Genomic DNA, 24,804 nt, shown 5'->3' with positions numbered 1-24,804 from the left:
TTTAAACCATTTATTTAGGTGCATTTACTCGCGTTACCTAGCAACGCGAATGTGAGATGAGAGAGTTGAGGCTTGCAAGTATAGATTAAATAACTTGATCTAACGTGACAAGACTTTGTGTGTGTGTGTGTGACAAGATTTATATAGGGGAAAAACTGGTTTTGAAAGCACACATCTAGTTTCAGGATGTGCGCACGTGACCCTGCAATACCCTCCCTACCGAGTGGAGAAGATGAGTCAGATCTTCAGATGAGGGTGAGAATCTTTGGGCCATCTATCGCCGTGTGTCTGTTACAATTCGTAGATTCCATTTAAACTGGGGATTCAAAACGGCTTTCCCGTAACAATGCCGGAGAATGGGCTAGTGCAAATGCAGCAACTGCGAAGAAATTTTTCATGCATCGATGAGAAGAACTACTTGATTAATTAATGTAGGGTTCTACCTACTGGTAGGAGTAGGGGTAGAACTGTAAAAAGTCTAAGAAAATATAATTTTAGATTGTTGCTATCATGCTATCAAGGCTATTGATGCCCCATCACCATCAAATTTCTCATTTTAACACACACACACCCTTCAATCAGATAACAATTGCAAGGTGGGGTTGACAGCCGCAGGGTGGAGGACCGCGGCCAGGGGGCGCCCTCACTCCCGGGGCCGCTCTGTCTCGGGACGGGCTCCTCTCCCCTCGCTGCTCCTGGCTGGCTGAGAAGGCGGAAGCAGCAGCGACAGCCGCGGCTGGGGCTGAGGCTCTGGCCGTCGGCGGACGCGGCGGCTGCTGCCCTCGAACCCGGAGTCTGGCGTCGGAATCACTCGGTCTCGGAGCGCCGCGTGTGTTGGCGACCGGGAGCCTTCCCGGTCGGCTGTGGCGTCTGTGCGTGGGCGAGCGGTGAGTGAGCGGCTTCGAACTTGGGTTCCGGCGGCCGTGGGCCCGGGAGCGTCATCCCCGGATCCCCGCGGGACGGGGACGTGTCGCCGCGCGCCCTCGCCTGCCACAGACCGGCGCCGCCCTTCCCTCGTCCCCGCACGGGGCCGGGACTCCGCCTCTCTCCCCTCCAGTCTGGGTGGCCCCCAGGATCCCCGTCTCGGCGCGCAGCCGCCTCTGCCCTAGGTGCCCGGCGTCTAACAGGTGCCGGACGAGCCCGCCGCCCTCCTACAGGCCAGGGACGCCCTCGTGCCCTCCCCGGGCCGCTCTCGCCCCAAAGTCCTGGCCGGGCCCCTGGTCTGGGAGCCTCTCCCGCCGATCCTGCCCCTTCCCGGCTCACTGCATCCCACTTCCTCAGCCCGGCTGATCCTCACCTCGTGTTTCCCTGCCCAGGGAAGGAAATCGCCCGCTGGGTTTTCCCGTCCCTTCCAGCTTAAATTAAAAAAAAAAATAAATAAAAAAACCCTTCAAACTTCCAGAGTGCAGGGGAAAACTTTTTGTGTTCCCTGTTAAATTCGATAGAGGTCCTAAGCCATAAGTTAGAAAGAAAAGAAAAAAAAAAGTTCGATGACACCCATGTTCCCTCCCCAACCCTGCTCTCTAGCGATTGTTCCAGACCCTGTGTCGATAAAACTGTTCCTAGTACTTGACTTCAGGGGAACTCCAGCTGAGACTTAGACCATCGTGTGTGGACAGAAAGCACCTAAAGCTTGGATGTATAGGATTTGCATGTGTCTCTGAGAGCAGGTAACTAGCCTGCTGCACAAGTCTAGAAACGAGAACAACTTGTCACATCCGAAGTGTAGGCTTTGTGCCTTGAACCGCTGGCATTTCACACCTCCTTTGATGATGCTCCGGAGTAAAGGAGCTTTTTTTTTTCCTTTTGGGGTTTGAGGTGGAGGGTGGAGTGTAGATGGCTTGGTGTCATGTGACTCAAGGAAAGTGAGCTATGGTTGTCCACATGATGCATACAAGAATCATATCTGAGATTCAGCCTTGATACGCTGTATATATACTACTTCAAAATTATAGCATTGTTTGTCTGTGATAATAAATTTCTGCTGCTAATCAATTTTGGTCACTTGGTTTGTATAAGAGATTGTCCAAAAATCCTTGGCTTTTCGAGGAGCAAACAATGCCTGGATAAGCAAAATCACTTTGAATTTGAGTTCAAAACTAAACTGCAACCGTCAAATATTTTGTAGCATTTCTTACCCACTGTACCCCATTTGCAGGTCTTTGTATTTTAAGAATGAGTTTGTTATTGTTTTGGTTTTATGTTGTTGTTTTTCAAGACAGGGTTTCTCTGTATAACAGGTCTGGCTCCCTCCTTCCCACCCCCCAGCTCACTCTGTAGCCCAGGGTGGCCTTGAACTCACAGAGATCCAACTGCCTCTACCTCCCCAAGTGCTGAGATTAAAGGTGTGGGCCACCACCACCCAGAAAGAATGGGTTTTTAAGGACTAGGCACACAGCTAGTAAAGAAATTTGGGTTTTGCTTTTACATAATTATTTAGTGTGTTCCTGTGTGTGTATATCGGCCTTCGTGCCTAAGCTCATGTGTGGAAGTCACAGGATAAGTCACTTCTCTCCTTCCACCTGGTGAATCCCACCAGGTGAGTCCCCTGTAGAAAGTTAAGTAATTGTCAGTATTTTCTTTTATGTGGCCTTGATTTATGAATTACATGTTTACTTGTGTGTGCACCCCAGTTAACATAAAATGTATGCTTTCAAGAGGTTACATCCACATTTCCTAGCATAGCATTTGTCTTTGTGGGTCACCCTGCCCTTCACGTAAGACATCAACTTCATTGTCTTTGAATTATAATATATGCCTAGGTACAGATTTGTAGATACAAGCCATGGCTTCTGGTAAGGCTAATTTTATTACTTACTCACTGTGTAGTTGAGGTTAGTTGGTAATGGTTCCCTCTGTGCCACTTCACTAAAGTGCGCCTTATTAGATTCTCAGCAGCAAACAGGATTGCAGTCGTGAGGTACAAGATAAAGAATAACCTAAATTTTATTCTGCCCTCTCTATCCTGGAGAAAGTCATCCAAATAACTAAACACGATGCTGAGAAATACTTTGTAGCAAAGCGTAACTTACTGCAGTGAGTCTGGAGTCTGCTTTTGTAGCAGCTCAGAGCACCGTGTTCTACACACACACTGTATTCTCACCTCTTCACCTGATTCAGGACACCATTCCTTCTTCTCTAAGTGTTAATAAAGACAACTACTCACTGTTGGGAAATTATAGAGATGTGGCTTTGTTACTTAAGTCATTGCAACACATAAAAGTAGAGGTAAAATATTTTAACTTGCCTCAGAAAAGGTGGCTGTGTTTGTTGTAGCTTAACTTCAACTAATCAAGTACTTAACTTCAAGTAATCAAGCTTGAGTCTAATTACTGCACTATGTGTCAAAATATCGCAGTATATGTTAAACACACATACACATGTACAGGTGCACACACACCTGTAGACCTTCGAGATGTATGTATTATCTGAAGAGTATTTGGAAGACATAGAGCTTCTCTATTCTTAAAGCATGGAAAGTAATGGAAGCAACTTGATATTGGGTTTTTTTTTTTCTAATAATACCCATGGTGTTTTGTACCCTAAGAGCGGATATGTATGTATGTTCATATTTGATAAACCCATAAGTTTAATTAGGGTTGCCCTCAGGACGTAGGCAGCTTAACATTGACTGCACTACTGTGGAAAATGTCCCTGCAGCAACCTTTAACTGCAAGTCAGACCTTGGAAAAGGGCGGTGCTTTGTGAACTCTCCCCCACCTTGGCAATGGTAAGGGGGATCTTTATCTTTTTAATTAATTAATTATTTAATGTGTGTGTGTGTGTGTGTGTGTGTGTATGCCTCAGGTGTGTAGCCCATGGAAGTCAGAAGAAGGTATAGATCCCCAGGAGCTGATAAGTGGTTCTCAGACTCTGCTGTGGATGCTGGATCTGAACTTGGGTCTTCTGGAAGAACTGCACTTGTTCTTAACTGCTGAGCCATCTCTGCAGCTTCCAAGGAGGGACCTTGAACAGGTAATAATGGCTGCTGAGAGGGTTCAAGAATGCTGCGGCCCCCTTCTCGCCTCACCTTTGCCCACGGATGCCCGTACATGTTTTTAAGAATGCACTTGAAGTGCGCTCCTTCAGTGGAAATTCTCTTACATTGTTACTGTCAAGCATGTTTTACTAGGAATGTGTAGTTCACAAAAGATCTCTTTAAATCAGATGACACTCAAGTCTTCAAGTGGACAGCAAGAAAGCAGTATAGAGCCTGACCATAGCTGAATTTTAAATTGAACATGTGGCAGGAAGGGCAGTCTTAGTTCCCTCAGGTTCACCATACAGATACAGCTAGCACTGTGATATGTGCTGTATAGCTTAGTAATGAATATCACTATCTCAGAAATGACCTTACTAAGCAAAGCAGAACAAAACAGACTAAGATTCTAAAGGCCTGTTCTTATCAAGGGTGTATAAAATGGACACTCTGGTACATACTGTGTGGGAGTGGAGATTTGAAAGCCTTCGCTACATACTGGGTAAACAACATCATGTATCAGAAAATTTTGAGAATTGCGTGCTCTTCCCCAACAGGTCTACTTTAGAAACCATGACTAAAGAAGTAGAGATAGGATGCAATCTGTGGAGAGGCACAGCTGTCCTTTGTCCTCCATATAAAAGCAGTAAAGGTGGGCGGTCTAATAATCTTTGCCTAGTTCTGCTGTGTGCCAGTTTCTCATTCTTTCCTGTCTTCCAGTCAGAATGGGCCTGTCCGAGGAATTCACGTTAGAAATGGCAAGGCTTTAGGAGGTAATTTCAACTTTTCAAAACTATATCAAAAATAAAGTAAAATGGTATGAGGTGTCAGGTGACTTTTTGGAGTTAAATCAACTCAGTGTACTAACACTGGACAGCACTTTAAAAGAAATAAATCTCAAATTATTTTGTCACAACACAGATAAACATAATGCAGAAGGTTCCGGGGTCAGGTAGACTTGTGGATTGATCTCACTCTGCTACTTAATTGGTGATCTTAGGCAAGTTGACCTTTTTAAACTCTATGGTTTCACTCTAATAAGCGAAGACAATCCTGTGTAAAACTGTATGAAATAATAACTTGTTCTGACTGCAGCTACAGCTCTCAGTGTTCAGTGCATATTAACACATGTCATCCTAGCAGGAACTCTCACTAATAAGAGAGGAAACTGAAGCATAGGGTTATCCGGTTTGCCCCAGTCGTGACCACAAGACTAAGAAAGGCCTAGCTGCAGACTGCCTAGCCCCGAGGCTGCACTGCACTACAGCTCTGCCCCTGCGACCAGAGCACTGCACTTCAATGTTTTGGTTTTTCTGTTTTGTTTTTTGTTTTTTTTTGTTTTTTTTTTACGATTTATTTTATTTTCTGTTATTTGTCCATGCGAGTCCAGGTGCATAGAGAAGCCAGATTCCCTTAGAGCCAGAGTTACTGATGGATCAGCCACCCAGCATGGGAGAAGGGCTCCAGCTCAGATCCCCTGGAAGAGCAGGAGCTCTTCACCTCTGAGCTGTCCTCCAGCCCCTCCTGCTTCTGTAGGAACCTGTCAGACAGCGACTGAAAGACTTGAGGCATGCAGAAAGGTGTTTGTTTCTAGGGGTGCAAAGACTGGGAGCCCTGTCTTTATTTCCAGTTCAGGGGGTTGAACCTAGAGCCTCACAGTGGCCAGGCAAGTCCTCTGCCACTGGGCTGTTTCTCAACCCTCTTTTGACTGTTTTAAAGCGGGCTCTCACTAAGTTGTCTAGGCTCATCCAGAATCCATCCTCCTGCCTCAGCTTCCCTAGTAGTTAAGATTACAGACCTGCCCCCCCCAGACCCAACGGAGAACTCCTTTTGTTGTTGTTGTTAGGGGTTTTATTGTTTTTAATACATTTGTGTACTGCTGTGTGAGAGGAGTGTAGGTGGCACCTGTATGGAGGTCAGAGGACAACTTACGGGTTCTAGGGGTTAGACTCAGGTGGTCATGTTTAGAGGCAAGCACCTTTACCCTCTGAGCCATCTCACTGACCTGGTAGCTTAATCCTCCAATTGGCAAACTGGCAGACAGAATTTTTATGTAGACAGGTATGGGGGTTATTGTCTGCTGTATTGACTAGAGGTTTGCATTCTGCTTCTAGAACTATAGTTTACATTAGGAATTTCCTCGAGGATAATTAAGCTAAAGACATGACTGGTTATAGGTATTATAAGTTGCTTTTAAACATCTATATCTCATATATATAATATAACAGTTTAGAATGTGAAGGCATCTATCTGCTCCTAATACAATAATTTTCCATAGGCAAAGAAACCTCACATGTTTTTCCAGTCACTAGTAGTGAAACATGGTCATCTGATCTGACTTGAAGGCAGAAAGATATACACTTTTAAATTCCATTCCTTCTATATAAAAGAAATTGCCATGCTGAGCATTTAGAAATCCACATGGGGTTTAAGTTCTGAGTGGTCCAGATCACACACACACCCAGTACTGCTGTTCCCTGCAGGCTGTACTATTCTCTTCAACTAAGAATACCTAACGGACCCTTGATTACGTGAAAAACCTTCTCAGTAGATGTTTAGTGAGCATCTACCACTATGTGAAAAACTCTTGTGCTGGGCATGGCAGTGAACACTAAATTCCCGATCTTGGTGTAAACAGATGCTCGGGCGTAGTAACTGAAGGGCTTTTCTTTTCCAGCCTCCCGTTGTCATTGCATAGACTGGGAACTTTCCTTTGTGTTCGACATAGGTGATTCATAAACATTTTGAAGGAGGGAATCAGATAACTTACCATGAAGTGGTAGTCACTCTAGAAGTTATTTGTAAATAATATTAAAACAGTATGTGTGGGCTACTAGGTGACTAATATGGATAAGCTATGTGTTTGCATGCTGAAGCATTTTTTTCTCGTTTTGTGTGCAGATTGACTGATAACAAAGCCACTATGAGTCTGTTAAACTGTGAAAACAGCTGTGGGTCCAGCCAGTCCTCAAGTGACTGCTGTGCTGCCATGGCCGCCTCCTGCAGTGCTGCGATGAAAGATGACAGTGTGAGTGGGTCCGCCAGCACGGGGAACTTCTCCAGCTCCTTTATGGAGGAGATCCAGGGATACGATGTGGAGTTTGACCCACCTTTGGAGAGCAAGTATGAGTGCCCCATCTGCTTGATGGCGTTACGGGAAGCAGTGCAAACACCATGTGGCCACAGGTTCTGCAAAGCCTGCATCATCAAATCCATAAGGTATTTGATTTTAAGAAAGAACGATGCTTATAACAACCAAATACAAAGAACATGTTAGAAACAGGCCATCCCTAGAGTGGTGGTGGCAAATGCCTTTTTTAATCGCAGCACTTAGGAGGCAGAGGCGGGAAGATCCCTGAGTTTGAGGCCAGTCTGGTCTACAGAGCAAGTTCCAAGACAGCCAGGACTACATAGAAATAAACCTGTCTCAAAAGAAAAAAGGAAAGAAGGAAGAGAAGAAACAGGTCATCCTAAGAGTAGGCAGACAGAAAAAGCTGCTCTGAAAAAAAGAAGATGACGGGAAAGTGAGTGAGTTAGGGGCCTATCCCAGTTTGTGCTGCAGTATGAAAGGAGGCTCCCTTATCAGGCTAGGCTTTGATTTTTTTACCCCTAGCATTTTTCCCTTAAACAATTGATAACTGATGCGGGTTTGTTTTTGTTTTTGTTTTCTGCCTACAGCACTGGAAAGTAGATCCTCGAGACTGAGATGTTAAACTGGCTTTCTCTAGTTATAGCAATAGTGCCTTCCTCACAGTAGGTGCTTGGTGTATGAGTGTTGTAACTGGATTAAAATATACAAGACAAAAAGATTCTCATTCAGTTCTGCTGGGTCTCACCTCCTGGGTTTCCATTACCTTCACACTGACCAACAGACTGAACCCTCAAATGGATTAATCCACTGAGGAGGTCAGAGCCCTCATTGAGTTCCAGTCACATCTCCAAAGCTCTGTTTTGAGCATTGCTGCATTAGGGACCAAACTGCAGTGATTCCTAAATAGACTAAGGCCATCTTGGCATATTCAATGGTCTATGAATTCTTACCTCTCAATTTCTGTACCAGCTTTTCAATAAAACTCCATCCTTGGGGCTTGAATTAAGTAACAAAGGATCAGCACATTATTTTAATTTGAGGGGAAACGTGTTGCCTGGCATTGAATCAGTAGGAACTATAGAGGATAAGGTTATGTTATGTGTTTGTTTCCCAGCCTTGGTGCTGTTGATATTTTGAGCCAGATGATTCTTGATTGAGGCAGGATGTCTTCTTTTAGACCCTGAGCTTCGTGCCTTCTGTGTGTCCACTGGATGCTAATAGTACCACGTTCAGCTCAGCCTGTGAGGTCACAGTGTCCCCTGGGGCCTCTGGTTTAGATCACAGCCAGGTGGTTAAGGCTCATCCTCACGTCCCTGTTTTAATGTAGCACATGCAGCGTGCTGATGTCTATAAGGGAGACATGCACACGGTGTCATCAAGTGTCCAGGAAGCTACCTCGCTAATCTTTGTAGCAAAATGTTTTGAAAGTTGTAGGATAGTGATAAGAGAAACAAATCCCACGAAAGGAAATCTGAGGCCTTAGTCCTGTTTCCCTCAAAACTAGAAATGACAGAGTACTATGGTTTTAATCTCTTAAAAGGAACTGCTGCAAAGTCTTCATTGACTATCATTCAAGAAATCAAAATGGGTCTTGGTCTAATTCATTTTCTTTTGGGTTTTCTAAAACTGTGGGTAATGGTTTTAGATTTACTTTGTAAAGTTATTACTTTCCCTTAGATACACATGTTTTACAAAGTTTGTTTCCACTTTCTATGTTTTAAAAGTATTTGCTAGTTTATTGTGTAATTTTTTTTTTTTTTTTTTTTGAGACAAGGAATGTAGTCTTAATTGTCCTGGAGCTCCCTGCCTGGTCAGGTTGACCTTGAACTCACAGAGATCCCATACCTGGCATTATGTAATCTTAAACAGAACCCATAAAGATCAGCTCTGTCTCTCTTAGTCCTGTGCTGTTTGACAGCACTGTTGAAGAAACGCTTCAGTGATTGATTAAGGCTCCCGTGGCTTACCTGATGGTCACATTTTGTGACACAAGACTGAGACCTCTGGATGGCTGGAGGGATGGCGTCTACTGCTCTTGCAGATGACTCAAGTCAGTTCCCAGAACCCCCAGCAGGTAGTTCATAACTGCCTATACCTACAGCTCCACAGGACCCAATACCTCTGACCTCCATAAGCACCTGTGTTCATGTGGACATGCCCCCACACAGATACAGATACATAGTTAAAAATAAAATATCTTAAAATGATATTTTGAAAATCAAAAAGTTCAAAGGGAATGGCAGACTCCCGGGTTTTCTGAGGCTGATTTTTCCCACCAAAGATGAGGGAGGTAGAACACCGGGAAAGCCCACCACAGAAGTCCTCTAGCTCTGCGGTAGTTCACCCTCGATATGCAAATGAAATCATTCTGTGGCTCAGGAGATGGTGTCATCATAGACCTCACTTCAGAGCTTACCAGAAGCCTCAGAGGGTTCTGCTAACCAGTTTGTGTTTGTAACACTATGAATGTGTTGATAAGACTGTAAGCAGCGTAGTCTGACTTAGTGGTCGACTGTAGAGGTGTTACAGAGCACAGCCGTCCAGACTGCCAGAAGTCTTTCCTAACTGACCTTCACTTCATTTTTATGCCAAACTATAATTTTATACAGTGTTTTGCTTATTTTCCAGCTGGAATTTATCCTACCATCTACAGCCCATCTGCTTTTGATAAATAGTGCAGTGCTAGTTTGCATCCATTTCATAAGTGAATTCATAAACTTCACAGTGCACTGTCATTCTAGTGTTGTTGTGAAATATAATGCATGCCTTATTTCATAAGGAGAGCTGCAGTCAGTCTTCCAAGGTGAACGTTTCAGGCTACTAACTTTAAGTTCCTGCTTCTTTTAGGGATGCAGGTCACAAGTGTCCAGTTGACAATGAAATACTGCTGGAAAATCAACTGTTTCCTGACAATTTTGCAAAGCGAGAGATCCTTTCCCTAACAGTAAAATGCCCAAATAAAGGCTGTTTGCAGAAGATGGAACTGAGACACCTCGAGGTATTAAGGATGTTTTCTAGCTGTTGTCACTACACAGTGTAGTCTGTAGAGCATAATGACTGCCCTGTTGTGTGTGTGTCGTTATAGCAGATCAGGATGGGTGAGTAAATTCTTGCCATCATTAAGTGTAAAAAAAACAGAAAATGTTTTATTCTTTCTACTTTGACTTTGTCCCCACAATAAAATAAGTCTGTGCTCTTGGGAGGGTTTCAGATAAGCACTTTTACAGTTCAACAGTTGAAGGGCTCCTTAATTGCAGATTACATCTTAACCTAACTTTATTTCTCTCATTTTGAAATAAGAAACAAAGTGTCTTACAGCCATCATCTCAGTACCTTCGTCATACTTTCTCTATTTTTTTAAATTGCACATTTTTTTATTCCCTGGATCAAATATTCATATAGTTTATGAATGTTTAGGTTGGGTTTCAAGTCTGTCCCTTTTATTTTGTTCTTTTAAAAAAAAAAAAAAAAGATTTCCTCCTTTCAGTATGTGTGTGTGGTATGCGCAGGTACTCATGGAGGCCAGAAGAGGTATTGGATTCCCTGGGATTACAGAAAGTTGTTTACAGCCCAGTGAGGGTGCTGAGAACAGAAATCTGGTCTTCTTGAAGAACAGCATTCCCTTTTAACCAGTGAGCCACCTCTTTAGTCCTATTAGTGGGAGTTACCCTTTGTTGTGAGCCATGCCATGGTGGGCTGCCATATGTTGGGAGCCACCTTTCCTAGCCGTGGCGGGTTTGTGTCCCAGGGTAGGGGCGTGAAGACTAGAAAAGTTGAGGAATCACAGTGACACAGGATAGGAACAGGAGGGCAACTTAGTGAACACTGAATGGTGAATTTTTCTGAGTTCGAGTTCTGAGTTAGCCGGTGTTTATTTTTCCATGCACTTTATACCCCAAGGGGGTATACAAAAGGGGGACAAAGGCAAAAGACTGCTTTAACATGATACAAAGGACAGCCAGAACAGTTACTTGCTTCAGTGCTTGAGACATCAAGCCATTAATTCATGAGAAAAGCATTCTGTTGTTTAGGCAGTGAGCCCACCCTAGACCAAGTATCCTGAAGGTAGCCACACCATAGGTCAAACCTCCTATTTCAAAAGAAGTAAATTCTCTGACCTTTGGTCAGGGTAGAGTGGATCTACCTGTATGGGCCATATTAATGTTCAAAACACCAAGCAACCACACCCTAGGTCAGGGTGTGTAGACACAGTTGTTGTCAACAACTTTGAGTAAGCTCAAACTCTGACCTTCAGACAAGGTGGAATAGGCTCACATTTTTGGGCCTCCATTACCCTTTCAGCACAGAATAAATTACTAATCTGGAAATCTAACTTCTTTCCAAAACTTCTCTAACTGGAAATTTAACTTGAGACTTCTTATTCTTTTTATAAACTTGACATCACAATTATTGTTTGAAAGACTTTATTAAGGCCTCCATGCTGTATGTGGCTAGAGAGTGTGGTCTTTTGTTACTGTCCATATTTAGTCTCTATCCTGTGAAGATACACTCTGACCAAGCAGTTTAGAGTAGGAAAGGCTGTGTTTGGCTTATAGTTCCAGATCGTAATCTGTTGTTGAGGAAGTCAGGCCTGGACTCACACAGAATCCTTGGAGGAGCACGATTTCCTTGCTAGCTCAGAGGCCCTTACTCAGCTAGCTTTCTTATACAGCCCAGGACCACCTGCCCACGTAATGGTGCCACCCACAGTGGGCTGGCCCTCCTCCATCAGTTAACAGTTAAACAGTCCCCTGTAAACGTGCCCAGAAGCCAATCTGATCTGTGCAGTCCGTTAATTGAGACTCCCTTCTCAGGTGACTTGTGTTAGGTCAGATTGACAGTTAAAAGTAATTCTGAAAGGAAAACTTGTTTTCTTGGAAAAGATTATCTTTAGAAAACATTTTTAGGGTTTTCAGATACTAATCAATTATTTTCCTTTATCACAGGATCACCAAGCACATTGTGAATTTGCTCTTATGAATTGTCCCCAATGTCAACGTCCTTTCCAAAAGTGCCAGTTTAATATACATGTTATGGAGGATTGTCCCAGGAGACAGGTGTCTTGTGTAAACTGTGCTGTGTCCATGCCATTTGAAGAAAAAGAGGTGTGTACTAACTTAGATTTGTTCGTTACATTTAAAGTACATATCTGAAGGGGTTAGCATTAAGATAAGGATGTAAATACAAAAATTAATTTATATTATCAGGTTTTGTTTTTAATTTTTTTGTTGTTGAATTCACTCTGTAGTCCAGGTTGGCCTCAAACTCAGAGATCTGCTCCACCACCACCCAGCTATATTATCAGTTTTTAAAAGCTAAGTTTTATGAAAGAAATGAAGTTTCAGGGAACCCAGGGACCTTAAATATGGAGTTTATATTTCCATATCCTTCGAAAGCATTAGACTAATTACTGAGAGTAAACAATGAACAGGAGCTGTAGGAAAGATACCTGCTGCTTTCCTCCCTGTCCATGAATATTAGTGAATGGTCTGGTGGCAGATACTGTGGAAGAGGGATACAGACTGGTTTACATAGGGTGTCAACTATTGCATCTGTAAGAAAGAATTTATTAAATACAGCAAAGTGTGTTCCACTGGCACTAAGCCATTGGCTCCATTCACTTTTCAGTGCATATATTATCCTTCAGTTGAAGCTAACCTTTAAAAAGAAACAGTATGGTGCCTGGCAGCATCATGAGGGAGGGCACTTGTTTCCATCCGCTGGGTTGTAAAGAGGCTAATTAGTTTCACCCTAATGTTTCAGTGTTCCGGTGACACTGAAACCCTACCCTTGTACTCTTTACTAAAATAACCTGCATTAGTTTATCTTCCTCTATAACTGATACTTAGTTCCTTCCTTAAATTTATACTCTTCTAAATTTGTTTCTTAGAAAATTGAGCATTTTATATATTAAGTGTGTTGATAAAAATAGTCAAGAAACTTGTTGAGCGATGGTAGTGCACACCTTTAATCCCAGCACTCAGGTGGCAGAGGCAGGTGGATCTCAGTGAGTTCAAGGCCAGCCTGGTCTACAAGAGCTAGTTCCAGGACAGGCTCCGAAGCTGCAGTGAAACCCTGTCTTGAAAAACCAAAAAAAAAAAAAAAAAACCATAATAATAATAATAAATAAAATAGTCAAGAAAATTCAGCTAACTTGCTAATGATAAATATGTAAAATCTCAGTCATAATTGGAACAGATTTGGTGAACTGATGAGGAAGGCTTGTCTCTTTTCAGCATATCTGTTAAACCAGAGTTACTGTGTTCTACAAAGTGGGACTCCTTTTTCTGAGAGCTTAAGTACCAAAGTCTGTGCCCTAACACCTTTTGATTGATGGCTTGCTTGCTTTAAGTTACTGGAAAGAATTGTAATTAGCTTGTTATGCTGCTGCTAAAACTTTTGCCCTTGGAGAATTACACCAGCCGGTGATAGCCATGCTACTCCGGGGTGCTCTGCTTCAAGTTCAAAAGGAGTCATATCTGTTTTGCATGCTAACAAATTCTTTGAAGGAGATTGAAAACCGAGTCTCATTAACTAGAAAAAGTCTCATGTTGTGACTGTACATAAATGTTCTTCATTTGCATACAGTGAAAAAAATTACTGTAAAAATTAGTCTTTTTATGTTTTCAGACTTTCTCATACATTTCTTAATTCTCTCATACAACTTAGATCCATGATCAGACTTGTCCTTTGGCAAATATCATCTGTGAATACTGTGGTACAATCCTCATCAGAGAACAGGTAGGTGTCTCTTTTGCAAATTACTGTGTCCTTAAGAGCTTAAAGAAGTGCTACCGTTTTTTTTTTAATTGAGAATATAAAAAATAAGGCAAAGTCAGTATATGTTGAAGCATTCTGCTGTACAAAAAATATATAAGTTAATGTAATTGAATAAATATTTACAAGGAACAAAAATTAGTATTTGTAGATGCTTAAATCATGGTGGCTGGTGTACACCTTTACACAACACTCAGGAGGCAGGAGCAGGTGGATCTCTGAGTTCTAAGCCAGCCTCATCTACGTAGTGAGTTCCTGGACTTCATAGAGAGACATTTCTCAAAAAATAAAAAAAATAAAAGGATTCCATTGGCTAGGAATGGAACTCAGAGGACTAGAGACCCTACCTAGTGTGCCCAGCACAGACAAAGAAATCAAAACTGAACCAAAACAGATGAATTTCAAATAAAAACAATTGAAAGTGAAGGGCCCCACTTAAAAACAGACTTGTAGAAGAACACATTTACACATTGGCATGAGGCCTGGTCGTCTGGAGGTTGACCGAGAGAACGAGGAAGCAGAAGAAAGCTCCGGCTCAGCAGCACAGTGCTGTGCAGCACCAGCTCCTGCAGAATGCAGAGGGTTTCCAGAACCACTGCAGAGCATCGCCAAAGGCAACAGTTGTCATAGAAAACTGTTATACTTTAACTGCTAATAAAGGAAAATTCCATCAGATTTGCTCTCTGTTGAAAGTTAGGGAGTTTACCACAAAGGATGAATATTAGTCACTAAATCTGTGTGAGCTAGAAGTATAGTGAAAACCTCACTGACTGCCTTACTTGGTAAGATGTTGACTAAATGTTCCCATGGGTTTGTTTGTAGTGTTTTTCCCAAGAATCCTAATTTGAAGGTGTTAAACATTTTGCTTATGAAGTCATCTTGTACCCCTGGTTTTCTTTTTTGTTCTCAATTAATATTTAAAGGAAACTATGCTATGCCAAACTTATAAAAGCTCAATGAAAGTAAAATTTAATAAAGACAAAAACCATAGTGAAACTTCAGAAAAACTGAACTTTGGTCCACAATTATGGCTCAATCTCTAGTGAAAAGTGGACCCAACTTTCACATGACTTCTTTCTTCCTTCTTTCTGTCTCTCCCCCCTTTCTCTTCCTCCTCTTCTCCTTTCCTTTCTTTTTCCTTTCTGTACTGGAATACACTCCAGTACAGAATGTACTGCTAGGTGAATGTACTCTTCCCATAGTGAGCTGCCTCTCCAACCCCTTGGTACCTTTTCTGTGTTTGGTTGATTGGTTCTGGTTTTTTTTATTTTTGGCTTTTGGGTTTGTTTGTTTGTGGCTGGGTATGTAGCCGTGGCTGGCCTGAACTCACTGTGTAGATCAAGCCAGTCAGACTCAGCAGCCCCTGCCCCCAAGTGCTGGGATTAAAGGCATGTACCATCATACCCTGCTCCTTTGGTACTATTTTAAAAAGATGATCTCACCCTAAACTAAATGCTGAAGTGTCTTCACCATCTTCCCTCATGGAGCGCAAGAATGCACTGACAGATGCTCTCAAGAGGATCAACATTGCCGAGAAGAGAGGCAAATGCCAGGCCCTTCTCGGGCCGTGCTCCAGAATCATCATTCCCTTCCTAACCGTGGGGGTGAAGCCTGGCCACAGTGATGAATTTGAAACCATTGATGATGACAGAGCTGGGGAAAATGCTGTGAACTGCACTAGCAGGTTGAGCAACTGTGCAGTGATCAGCCCTAGATTTGAGAGCTCAAAGACCTAGAAAAAATGGCAGAATAATCTGCTCCCATCCCGTCAGTTTGGCTTTATTATACTGAGAACCTCAGCTGGCATCATGGACCACAAATAAGCAAGTTGAAAACACACAGGAGGGAAAATTCTTGTATTATTTCTAGAAATGTTGAAAAACCTCCGTGGACTGTGCCCAGGTTCAGTCCTATTTCCAGAAGAATAACAAACGTCAGGCAGGGTTGACTGTGCTGACTGTGACACTTCTCCTATGACCAGTCGAGTCTGGGGTGCTGTATCCAGCCAAGGATGGTTGTATCTCTACCATATAATAACCAAGTTCCCCAGTAGAGCCAAAATAAATATGCCTGAGTTTCAAAGATAAGATGATTTATAAAAGATTGTCATACGGGAAGTAATAGGTCTGTTCAGAGGGTTTGCTGTGGAAGTTGTTAGGGTGTGTAAATGCCACAAGAGGGCACCAGTGTTCTATCATAGAAACAAACCCATTTTAAGAAATGAAGTTTAGTGAATTGGGTGATGTAAGATGTTAATATTTAATTTTTCTCAGAATTGTGAAAAAACTGTAGATAATACACAGTTTTGCTTACTTTAAGATTTTAAATGTACTGTCATCATCTAGAGCATGATATTCCGGGAAAGACATTTTTCAGCTTCATTTTGATTTTCAGATGCCTAATCATTACGATCTGGACTGCCCGACAGCACCAATCCCTTGCACCTTCAGTGTTTTTGGTTGTCATGAGAAGGTAAGGTTTTTTTTAATTCTACAATATGAATTCAGAAATATATATATATTATACACACACCATACTCAGGTCTATACTGAAGAATACCAACAAATTTAAGTTTAAGTGTTTAGAAACATTTATATATAAACACTGTTATTGTAAGTTATTATGAATATTAATGCTGTTACACATTTAGTAATGGCTTAAGTATTTAGGTACACATGAATGAACATATAACTGAATCTTTGCCCTTTTTAATTTGTGTGTGTGCGTGTGTGCACATATGCACATCGGTACGCATGTGGGTACGTGTGTTCCATGGCATACATGTAGAGGCCAAAGGATAGCTGATAGGAGTCGGTTCTTTCTTCGCCCATGTAGATACCAGGAGATCAATCTCAGGTTGTCAGTCTTGGTGGCAGGCACCATTGCCGTCTTATCAGCCTGTGGACTGAATCTTAACAGGTGGGGAAAACAGTGTTCAGGGCAGCTCTGCAAGATGTCTCAGTGGTTCCTGGCACCGACCTACATCATGTGGCTCACAGTGGCCAGGAACTCCTACACCTCTGTATAGCACAAGCATTCACATGCATCCCCAAACTCAGACACACACACCTACCTGTAGTTTAAAATAAAAATAAAATTTTACTTAAAAAAAAACAGACAAGAAGACGAGAGAAAGTGAGAGTAAGTGTGGTGACTTATTTTTTTGTTTGGAGGTTCGGTTTTTTTTTTTTTAATATTGTTCAATCTAGCGACAACAAGGAAGATATAAAGTAGAATAAGGAAAGGCAGTATCTGAACTTTTTACTAACAACACTCAAAATAAGGTCAGCATGCATAATGAAAGTGAATGGAGAGAGAGAGATCTAGGAACCCTAGACACATTTAGGAGGGAAGGTCTAATAGTAATGAAGTAGATACAATAGGCAGAGAAGGGGGCATCCAGAATGACTGTAGGTTTATGGTCTCAGTCACTGGGTTGGAAGGAAAGACTTGAACAAAAAGAGTAAACACAGAAAGAGCTGTGCAGCTGAGAACTTAGAAAGAAAGAAAAGGTGTTTTAGTGGTAGTGAGTCTAGCCAGCTCTGTGCATTCGAATGGAGATGGCCCATGTGCAGCCCAGAGCACTGACTTGGAACAGTACTGCAGTGCTACATAATTCGTCTTACAGGAAAGAGAGGTGAGCAAGGCAAGAACCTGAACAAACAGTATTCAAAACAAGTGCATGGTAAGGAGGACTAGGTTGGCTCTAAGATGAGGTCACAGTGTGAAGTGTCTGACAGCTTACTATGTGTCACTCTTACTATGGCCTCATTCTCTCTGGGGCACATAATTACATGTTTTTCTCTGTTCTACTTTTACAGTACTTAGAATAAACATATTTCACAGCTTAAAAGATAAAATAGAATGGTAACTCATACTTAAAGGTTATGAGGAAGTTCTATATTATGTGTGCATAGAGAAAAAACTGAAGGATATCAAAATTCTAAGACAGATAATAGGTAGCCTGTTTTCTTTTTAATCACCTGTATTTTCTATTTTTCTGTAATATACATTATTTTATAGTTATGATTATCATAGAACATTTAGGATTTTTGGTGGTCTTAGAATGCTGTGGAGATGGCAGTTCGCAGTAAGTCAGCACCATAAGGGGAGCTGAGGTAGGCTCAGGCGGCTTTAAAGGGGAGAAAAATGATATTGACTAAAGGAAGCATGATCCGTAGAAAGCTTTGCTTTGTTTTTCTAATGCAAAAGTTTTATTAGCTGTACTCTGATGAGAGAAACATTAGAGGAAGGAACATGGGAGAAGGAGACCTGGGTGTTTGCTGTCTTCAGGTTAACAAAGAAGGATGGGTATCCATGCTACCTTGACAGAAGGGAGATGAATTGGAGTAACGGCTGAGTGCTCTTGAGTTAGCACCAGTCAAATAAGAGAATTATTTCATTGGATCAGAGAAGTGATAAAGGTTTAAGAGAAATTGTGATGCTACTTTTCAAACCTCTTGTCTGTCTGACTGGGTCCTTTTCTTCTTCCTCAGTGAATGCTCCCAACTTGTGACTTGTGCTTTGTTTCAGATGCAGAGAAATCACTTGGCGCGACACCTGCAAGAGAATACCCAGTTGCACATGAGACTATTGGCCCAGGCTGTTCATGATGTAAACCTTGCTTTGCGTACATGTGATACTTCCTCTCCGTCCCGGGGATGTTGTCCAGAGGACCCAAATTATGAGGAAACTATCAAACAGTTGGAAAGTCGCCTAGTAAGACAGGACCATCAAATCCGGGAACTGACTGCCAAAATGGAAACTCAGAGTATATATGTAAATGAGCTCAAACGGACCATTCGAACCCTTGAGGACAAAGTTGCTGAAATGGAAGCACAGCAGTGTAATGGGATTTACATTTGGAAGATTGGCAACTTTGGGATGCACTTGAAATCCCAAGAAGAGGAAAAACCTGTTGTCATTCATAGCCCAGGATTCTACACAGGCAGACCTGGGTACAAGCTGTGCATGCGCCTGCACCTTCAGTTACCCACTGCTCAGCGCTGTGCAAACTATATATCCCTGTTTGTCCACACAATGCAAGGAGATTATGACAGTCATCTCCCCTGGCCCTTCCAGGGCACCATACGCCTTACAATTCTTGATCAGTCTGAAGCAGTAATAAGGCAAAACCACGAAGAGGTCATGGATGCTAAACCAGAGCTGCTTGCTTTTCAGCGTCCCACAATCCCACGGAACCCCAAAGGTTTTGGCTACGTAACATTTATGCATCTGGAAGCCTTAAGACAGGGGACCTTCGTTAAGGATGATACATTATTAGTGCGCTGTGAAGTCTCTACCCGCTTTGACATGGGTGGCCTTCGGAAGGAGGGTTTCCAGCCACGAAGTACTGATGCAGGAGTCTAGCATCCATTTACTTGGGTTAAAAAAACTACAGACCATATGGAAAACTAGTTCCTTCCTTGCCTGCTCCCAGTAAACAGTATTCAGACAAGCAGTGGGAAAGGCGTAGCACCAGCAGCAAGTGTCGACAGTGAGGTTCCTCCACTGCTTACTGTTACAAATACCTGAGGCAGTCTTCACGGGAATCTACAAATCTACATATCCCCTGCGTCTTCAGAAACCTAACATTGGCGGGGCCTGTGGCTCATCTGTCAGTTAGTATACCTCTTTGTTGTACTTCATGGACTTTTTCCGGGTACTTCACTGTAAAAGAAAAAAAAAAGGCCAGAGTTAGTGTGCTGAAGCTGGATTGTTTAATAATGCTAGGTGCCGTAGAATCGTGGGCTGGTTTTAGGATGTTTAGGTACTATACTAAGCAGAATCACTACTGCCTGTGCTGACACCAGTGAGGAAGTTGCTGCTCTGGTACTGAGTTCTCATTTTAGTGGACGCCTGTGAATTTCAGAAGCTTTGCTCCATGGCCCTGGAATGTCTAAGTTCTCATGCGCTCCCTTTTATTGTTCTCCAAGGGTCCAGCGACTGCTTTAGTCCTTCCTTACTCAGTGTGAGCGTTTTATCTGTTGAGCACCAAGTACTTCTTCCCTGCTTCCATATTTTGAGGCTCAGGCAGCAGCTTCTCCAGTTTGTAATATGTGGTAATGTGGTTGCCAACTGTTAAGTGCTGTGGCCATGTAAGCTTCCTTGTCTTTGCAGTGTAGCTTGGTGTCTACATCCCTGTGCACGTCTTCTGTCGCTTGCAGACAGAATCACCAACATAAACATTCGAAGTGATTCAGCTCACCAGCCATTATAGGTCATCCGCGGATGACTGCAGAACTCTTACAGCCAGGGAACTTGTCAGCCCTCTTGACTGCCTTTTGATTTAGCTTAGTTAATTGAAATAGAACTGATTTTCTCAACGGACTGGAGAGATGGCTCAGAGGTTAAGAGCACTGGCTGCTCTTGCAAAGCCTGGTTCAACTCCCAGCCCCTGCATGGCAGTTCACAACTGTCTGTGACTCCAGTTCCAGGGAGTCCGACACCTTCATACAGACATACATGCAGGCAAAGCACCAAAGCACATAATTTGAAAATTAATAAATAAAATAGATTTCCTCAAAACAGAGTTTGTTAAAACTTGAGAAAGTGTAGGTCCTTGAGAGATGACTAAACCAAGGCTGGCAGTCATAATGGTTGTATGAACACCCTGCTCAGTGCCAGCCTGAGCACGTTCTGTCGAGTGTCGTGGTGTGGAGCGGGCATTTTTGTGCTGTTCTGTGTCTGCTAATGGCCTGTGCATATAAAGTACTGTGGAAGTAGTTCTCAGGGACTCCTACATCTAATTAGAGCATTGGTGAAGAACCTAAGGGGATCTGTCTGCTGCTGTTTACACAAGATCGTTCAAGTTTTCTGGTAGGAAGAAAAGGCACTTCTGTCTCCGGCCAAATCAGAGCCACTGGCCAGCGCTAGATCTGCCCTGCTTCCCAGAGGACACTCAGAGACCTGGGTGGAGGAAGGAGTCTGATTTTCACTTGTAGCCTGTCCCCGACAAGTGGCACTTTGACCTCAATTTTTCTCTCATTGCTTCCATTCCACCCACAAAGGTGAAGGAAAGGCTTTGTCCCCTACCTTACACAAGCTCACCATGCATCACCAGTTGGTTTCCTGGTGGTGTGGGTCTTAGCTGGGCCTTTAGTAGCCCCTGAGCCTCTTGCAACACCTCCCGCCTAGGGAAGCCTCATTGTCCTATTCCTGCAGTTGATTCCTGAAAAAGCAAGCAATAGTTATTTTTTTATTTACTTTTGAAAATGTACTCAACTATTTGAGGGTCTATTTTCTGTGTGTATTCTATTCTTAATTTTTTTTGTATTCCATAGTCAGCATTTTTATCAGTTAAGTGTTACCACAAAATATCAGCCCCCCCCCTTCCCCTCTCAGTTTGAAAAAGGAAATGATATTTAAAAGCTTCCTGGTCAGATTTCTATTTAAAAGATGTCTGTATTAGGTACTAAGAACAGTCATTTCCTGCCTTGGTTTTGGCCTTTTTTTTTTTAACTCCAGCGTCATAAGTTTTTTGCCTAAGTTAAACTTTTCCCAACATGGTGATGTTCCTGCCTATGAAACAAATTGGACTAGAATGCCTCTAGCGTATGTGTTGAGGAGCTCAGTGGTAAGCCACAAAACATTGACAGTACTTGCTTTACCAGTGGAAAATTGGTGTGACTGTCCCCACTACTGACATGATCGCTTTACTTAATGTCCATCAGCTGATGTGCATCTTAGCATAGTTTTATAACTTCCTGCATTTGGTGTTTGTAATAAACGAGTCAGCTAGTTTATGATACTCAGTCACCATGGATACAGAATAAAAATAATCAAGCTGATATTAAAAGACAGCCCTTGACAAGGTCTACTCAGAATCAAGTTTTAACCTAGAAAGCTGGTTTCTTAATTGTCTCCCCACTCCTGAACATTTCCTCTTTCACCAGTTAACCTGTAAGAGTCTGACCTGTGTCTACAGTGTGTTGGCCATGGTTTCTTAACAATCTAGAACATTGCTATTTTTCAAATTGTTTTTTCTTCCAAAAATGTCCAACTTATTATTGGAGATTTTTTTTCCAAGTCAAATATCTTCTATTAGAAATCAAGCCTGTTGGTGATTGTAGTTTGGTAATTGGCTACTGTCCTTTGGGTGTGACCATTTCTGGCTATTCAACTTAACTTTCAGAGACTGAAGAGGGGAAATGGTGGATTAGAATGCACAAGTGCTTTTTCACCCTAACAAGAACTGACCAGCGCTGGGTGATTTCTCAGTTAAATTTTATGACTGGCGTAAAGCTGAGTTTTTACCAGTATCAAGCAAAGTAAGACTAACTTGTGAATTATGTGTGCAATTAGACTATTCTCTTACAGAGAAGTTGCTTGCTGCTGCTTTACCTAGACTCTCAATCTCTTGTGACCAGAAAGGTTTTAATTACTAGAGAGCTTATTCTAACTTAAGACTTTGAAGGGCTTTTTTTTTTCTTTCTCTTTCCTGTTATTAACCCACTTCTTTTCTGACATGCCTAAAATTCTCTTCATTGTCTTAACATAAAATGTCATTACATTTTTTGTGGGGTGTTGGGTGGTTATTTTCCTAGATGCCCGAAGCGGGTGACTAGGGCACAGTCAATAATCATCTGATTGTCTACTGAAATACTCTTTAAATGTCAGCAGGCTCAGAAGAGCTGTCTTTTGTCTCACAGTGGATGTAAGTGTCTGTGGAATGGACTGGTGTTTCCCAATTCCCAGAATCCAGAAAAATGAACCAAATGTGATCAACCCGAACAAGTTAACACTTGTTCACGTGCCTTTAAGTCACTCGAATGGAATTAACCTAGTTCTTTCTCTGAAGGTCACCTGTGTCCTTGATGTTTTAAACTGCTCAACCCCCAACCAAAAAAAATCGGGTTAATAAAAAGATAAAACTGGACAACGATTCTAGTTCAAATTGTGGAGTGTGGAGAGGTGTTCCTTGTCCTGCCCTGTGTCTCCTTAGCAGACACTTAGTGTCTCCTGTGTGTCCCTACCTGGCAGAGAAGGGGAAGGGTGGCCTGCAGGACACTTGCCACTCAGAATGTAGCACCGTCTGTCTCCTGGATCCGCAGTTCCCTTCTGTCCAGGACCCAGTGAGGGCCAAGGTCCTGTTCTAGTCGCTGCCGAACCCCCCGTTCTCAGCATACTGTACATGGGCCTGAGCAGTACATGGCAGCACCTAGTGGAAGCCAGCTGCTTCCCAGGTAGGCCGCTTATGTAAGGTTGCTAAGGTGAATGTTGTGGGTTTTGCGTTTTCCCCAGCACTTTATCGTAACAGTTCTCAGATACGGAGATAGGTTTAAACCCAGTGGACATCTGCCACCCAGGACAGTGTTACCCTCCATGCGGCTCCTACTTCTCTTGAAGACTGTTCAGCCCTCAAATAATTAAACAGCTTGGAGTTGTCTCAGATTTTCCTTGGAAACTTGTGATATTTTATTGTAATTCAAACTGTATCCTCTGCTTTATGTCATCTTAGAGCTTGTGTGAATGTTGTGTGGAGCTTTAATCTCTTTTTGTCTACAGGAGAATTCCCATAAAGGGTTTACTTGGAGGTTCCTGGTTATGCAGACTGTTCTAATGTTACTTTCTTATTTGAGTTAATTCAGTGGATAAGAGTGTAATTTGGGGCACATTTTGCTAATATATATGATTTCAGGATTATGCTCCCTGGGGACTAAAGTGATTTAGCATAGATACTATATTTGGAGTCAGGAGATAAATTGTTGCGGGGCTCTCTGCGACCTCTCTGCTAGCATCATGATGGTCCTCAGGAGGCGAGAAGACAATTCAGTTCAGCACGACTGTGCAATTGTTATTAGTTCAAACTTCAGGAGCCTGACCCCAAGTAGTTTTGGGGGGACATATTTAAGCACAGTACAGTTTGATGGAAACTTTTCCAGTGAAAATTAATTCAGTCCTGGGTATACAATAAAACATACGTAAATCTCTTTGAGGAACAAAGTAAGCTAAATAAAGATCCAATGTGACCACATCAGTACTTCATAAAGTACACATGACACCTTCCATAATGGATCCTGTAGACTTAATGCACAGAAAGCTTTAGATAGGGGTCTGTAGGAGGGTCAGATGTGGTCTCCTGCCACACAGATTGTCACATAGATAGACACTTTTCTGTTCCCAGCCTTCCAAGTGGATCCCATTCCTTATCTTGAAGGAATAGCCCTGTGTGCTGACATTCCAGGTTCCCCTAGTGCTTGTCTCTGACTACTGGCTGGTCATATATGTTCAGTTTTATTCTGAGTTTAGTTGCCTGTAAAGTGGGAATTTGAAATTGAAATATTATGGAGTAGGTAGCATTATTAATGCCCAGGTCTGTTTTTGAGGGTATTTTTATAGACTTAGGGAAGGCGCTTATAATTTTATAACTGAAAACTAGCATGAAATCTGACTTTAAAAATCAAAATGCAATGACGAGATGGTCACAAGCCTGCTGTGCTCCGAGTGCTGCTGTGGAATTGGTAAGGGGACTCAGAGTTTCACTGTGTGAGGGGGAGTGTAATGACGAGGTGTGTGTGTTCACAAGCTTAGGTTGCAGCAAGCAGGTTTGTTTGGGAACACACTCAGCCAGGTGCTATGTAAAGCAGACCCTGCCTGGCCCCCACCAACTACCTTGCCTCACGCGGTTTCCCTCAAGCCAATGCAGCTGATTGCAGGATTGATGCAGAGGGAAGGTCTGAGGTTACTATGCTGCAGACTCTGCACTCCATCTAGTAGATAGGTGTGACATCTTCCCAAACCCAGGTCACACATGTGCACTCCCGTTCATCTTGCAAGAGACACCTGGGTCTGACTTTCATGTGTGCCTTAGCTGTAAAGATGCGCCAAAATGTATGCCTTGAGTTGTTTTGAACGTGTCGACTGACATACCTCCTCCCCTTCTTCCTTATCAGCCTGTATATTGCACACTCTTTACAGATGAATACTTAATTGAAATAAAATATAGATGCAAATA

General features: G+C 42.5%; 1 protein-coding gene and 1 pseudogene across 2 annotated transcripts; both read left to right on the top strand.

Annotated features, from left to right (window-relative positions):
- The first annotated feature begins 706 nt into the window (after positions 1-706).
- Traf6 (TNF receptor associated factor 6) lies at positions 707-24,804 on the top strand. 2 transcript variants are annotated; one of them, XM_050147067.1, is made up of 8 exons: positions 707-887; positions 3,808-3,975; positions 6,881-7,198; positions 9,918-10,068; positions 12,017-12,175; positions 13,740-13,811; positions 16,242-16,319; positions 18,381-24,804. In XM_050147067.1, the coding sequence occupies exons 3-8, from the start codon at positions 6,903-6,905 to the stop codon at positions 19,215-19,217; spliced, it is 1,593 nt and encodes a 530-aa protein (XP_050003024.1). In that variant the 5' UTR covers positions 707-887; positions 3,808-3,975; positions 6,881-6,902; the 3' UTR covers positions 19,218-24,804. The 2 variants fall into 2 exon arrangements, with proteins under 2 accessions (XP_050003024.1, XP_050003025.1); XM_050147068.1 differs by lacking the exons at positions 707-887; positions 3,808-3,975 and adding an exon at positions 4,484-4,631.
- On the top strand, positions 14,904-16,212 carry LOC126504641 (40S ribosomal protein S15a-like; annotated as a pseudogene).

This window comes from Alexandromys fortis, unplaced genomic scaffold (genome assembly GCF_014885135.2).
Source record: "Alexandromys fortis isolate MF-2015 unplaced genomic scaffold, M_Fortis_MF-2015_v1.1 scaffold_12, whole genome shotgun sequence".
Lineage (NCBI taxonomy): Eukaryota > Metazoa > Chordata > Mammalia > Rodentia > Cricetidae > Alexandromys > Alexandromys fortis.
Note: the sequence above shows the minus strand (reverse complement) of the source record. Positions and strands in the feature narration are given on the sequence as shown.

What these genes read in the sequence shown, in the direction of transcription:
- Traf6 (XM_050147067.1), top strand. Translation starts at nt 6,903, where the DNA reads ATGAGTCTGTTAAACTGTGAAAACAGCTGTGGGTCCAGCCAGTCCTCA. An exon ending in TGCATCATCAAATCCATAAG is followed by an intron (nt 7,199 to 9,917) that starts GTATTTGATTTT and finishes TGCTTCTTTTAG; the next exon opens with GGATGCAGGTCACAAGTGTC. An exon ending in TGCCATTTGAAGAAAAAGAG is followed by an intron (nt 12,176 to 13,739) that starts GTGTGTACTAAC and finishes CATACAACTTAG; the next exon opens with ATCCATGATCAGACTTGTCC.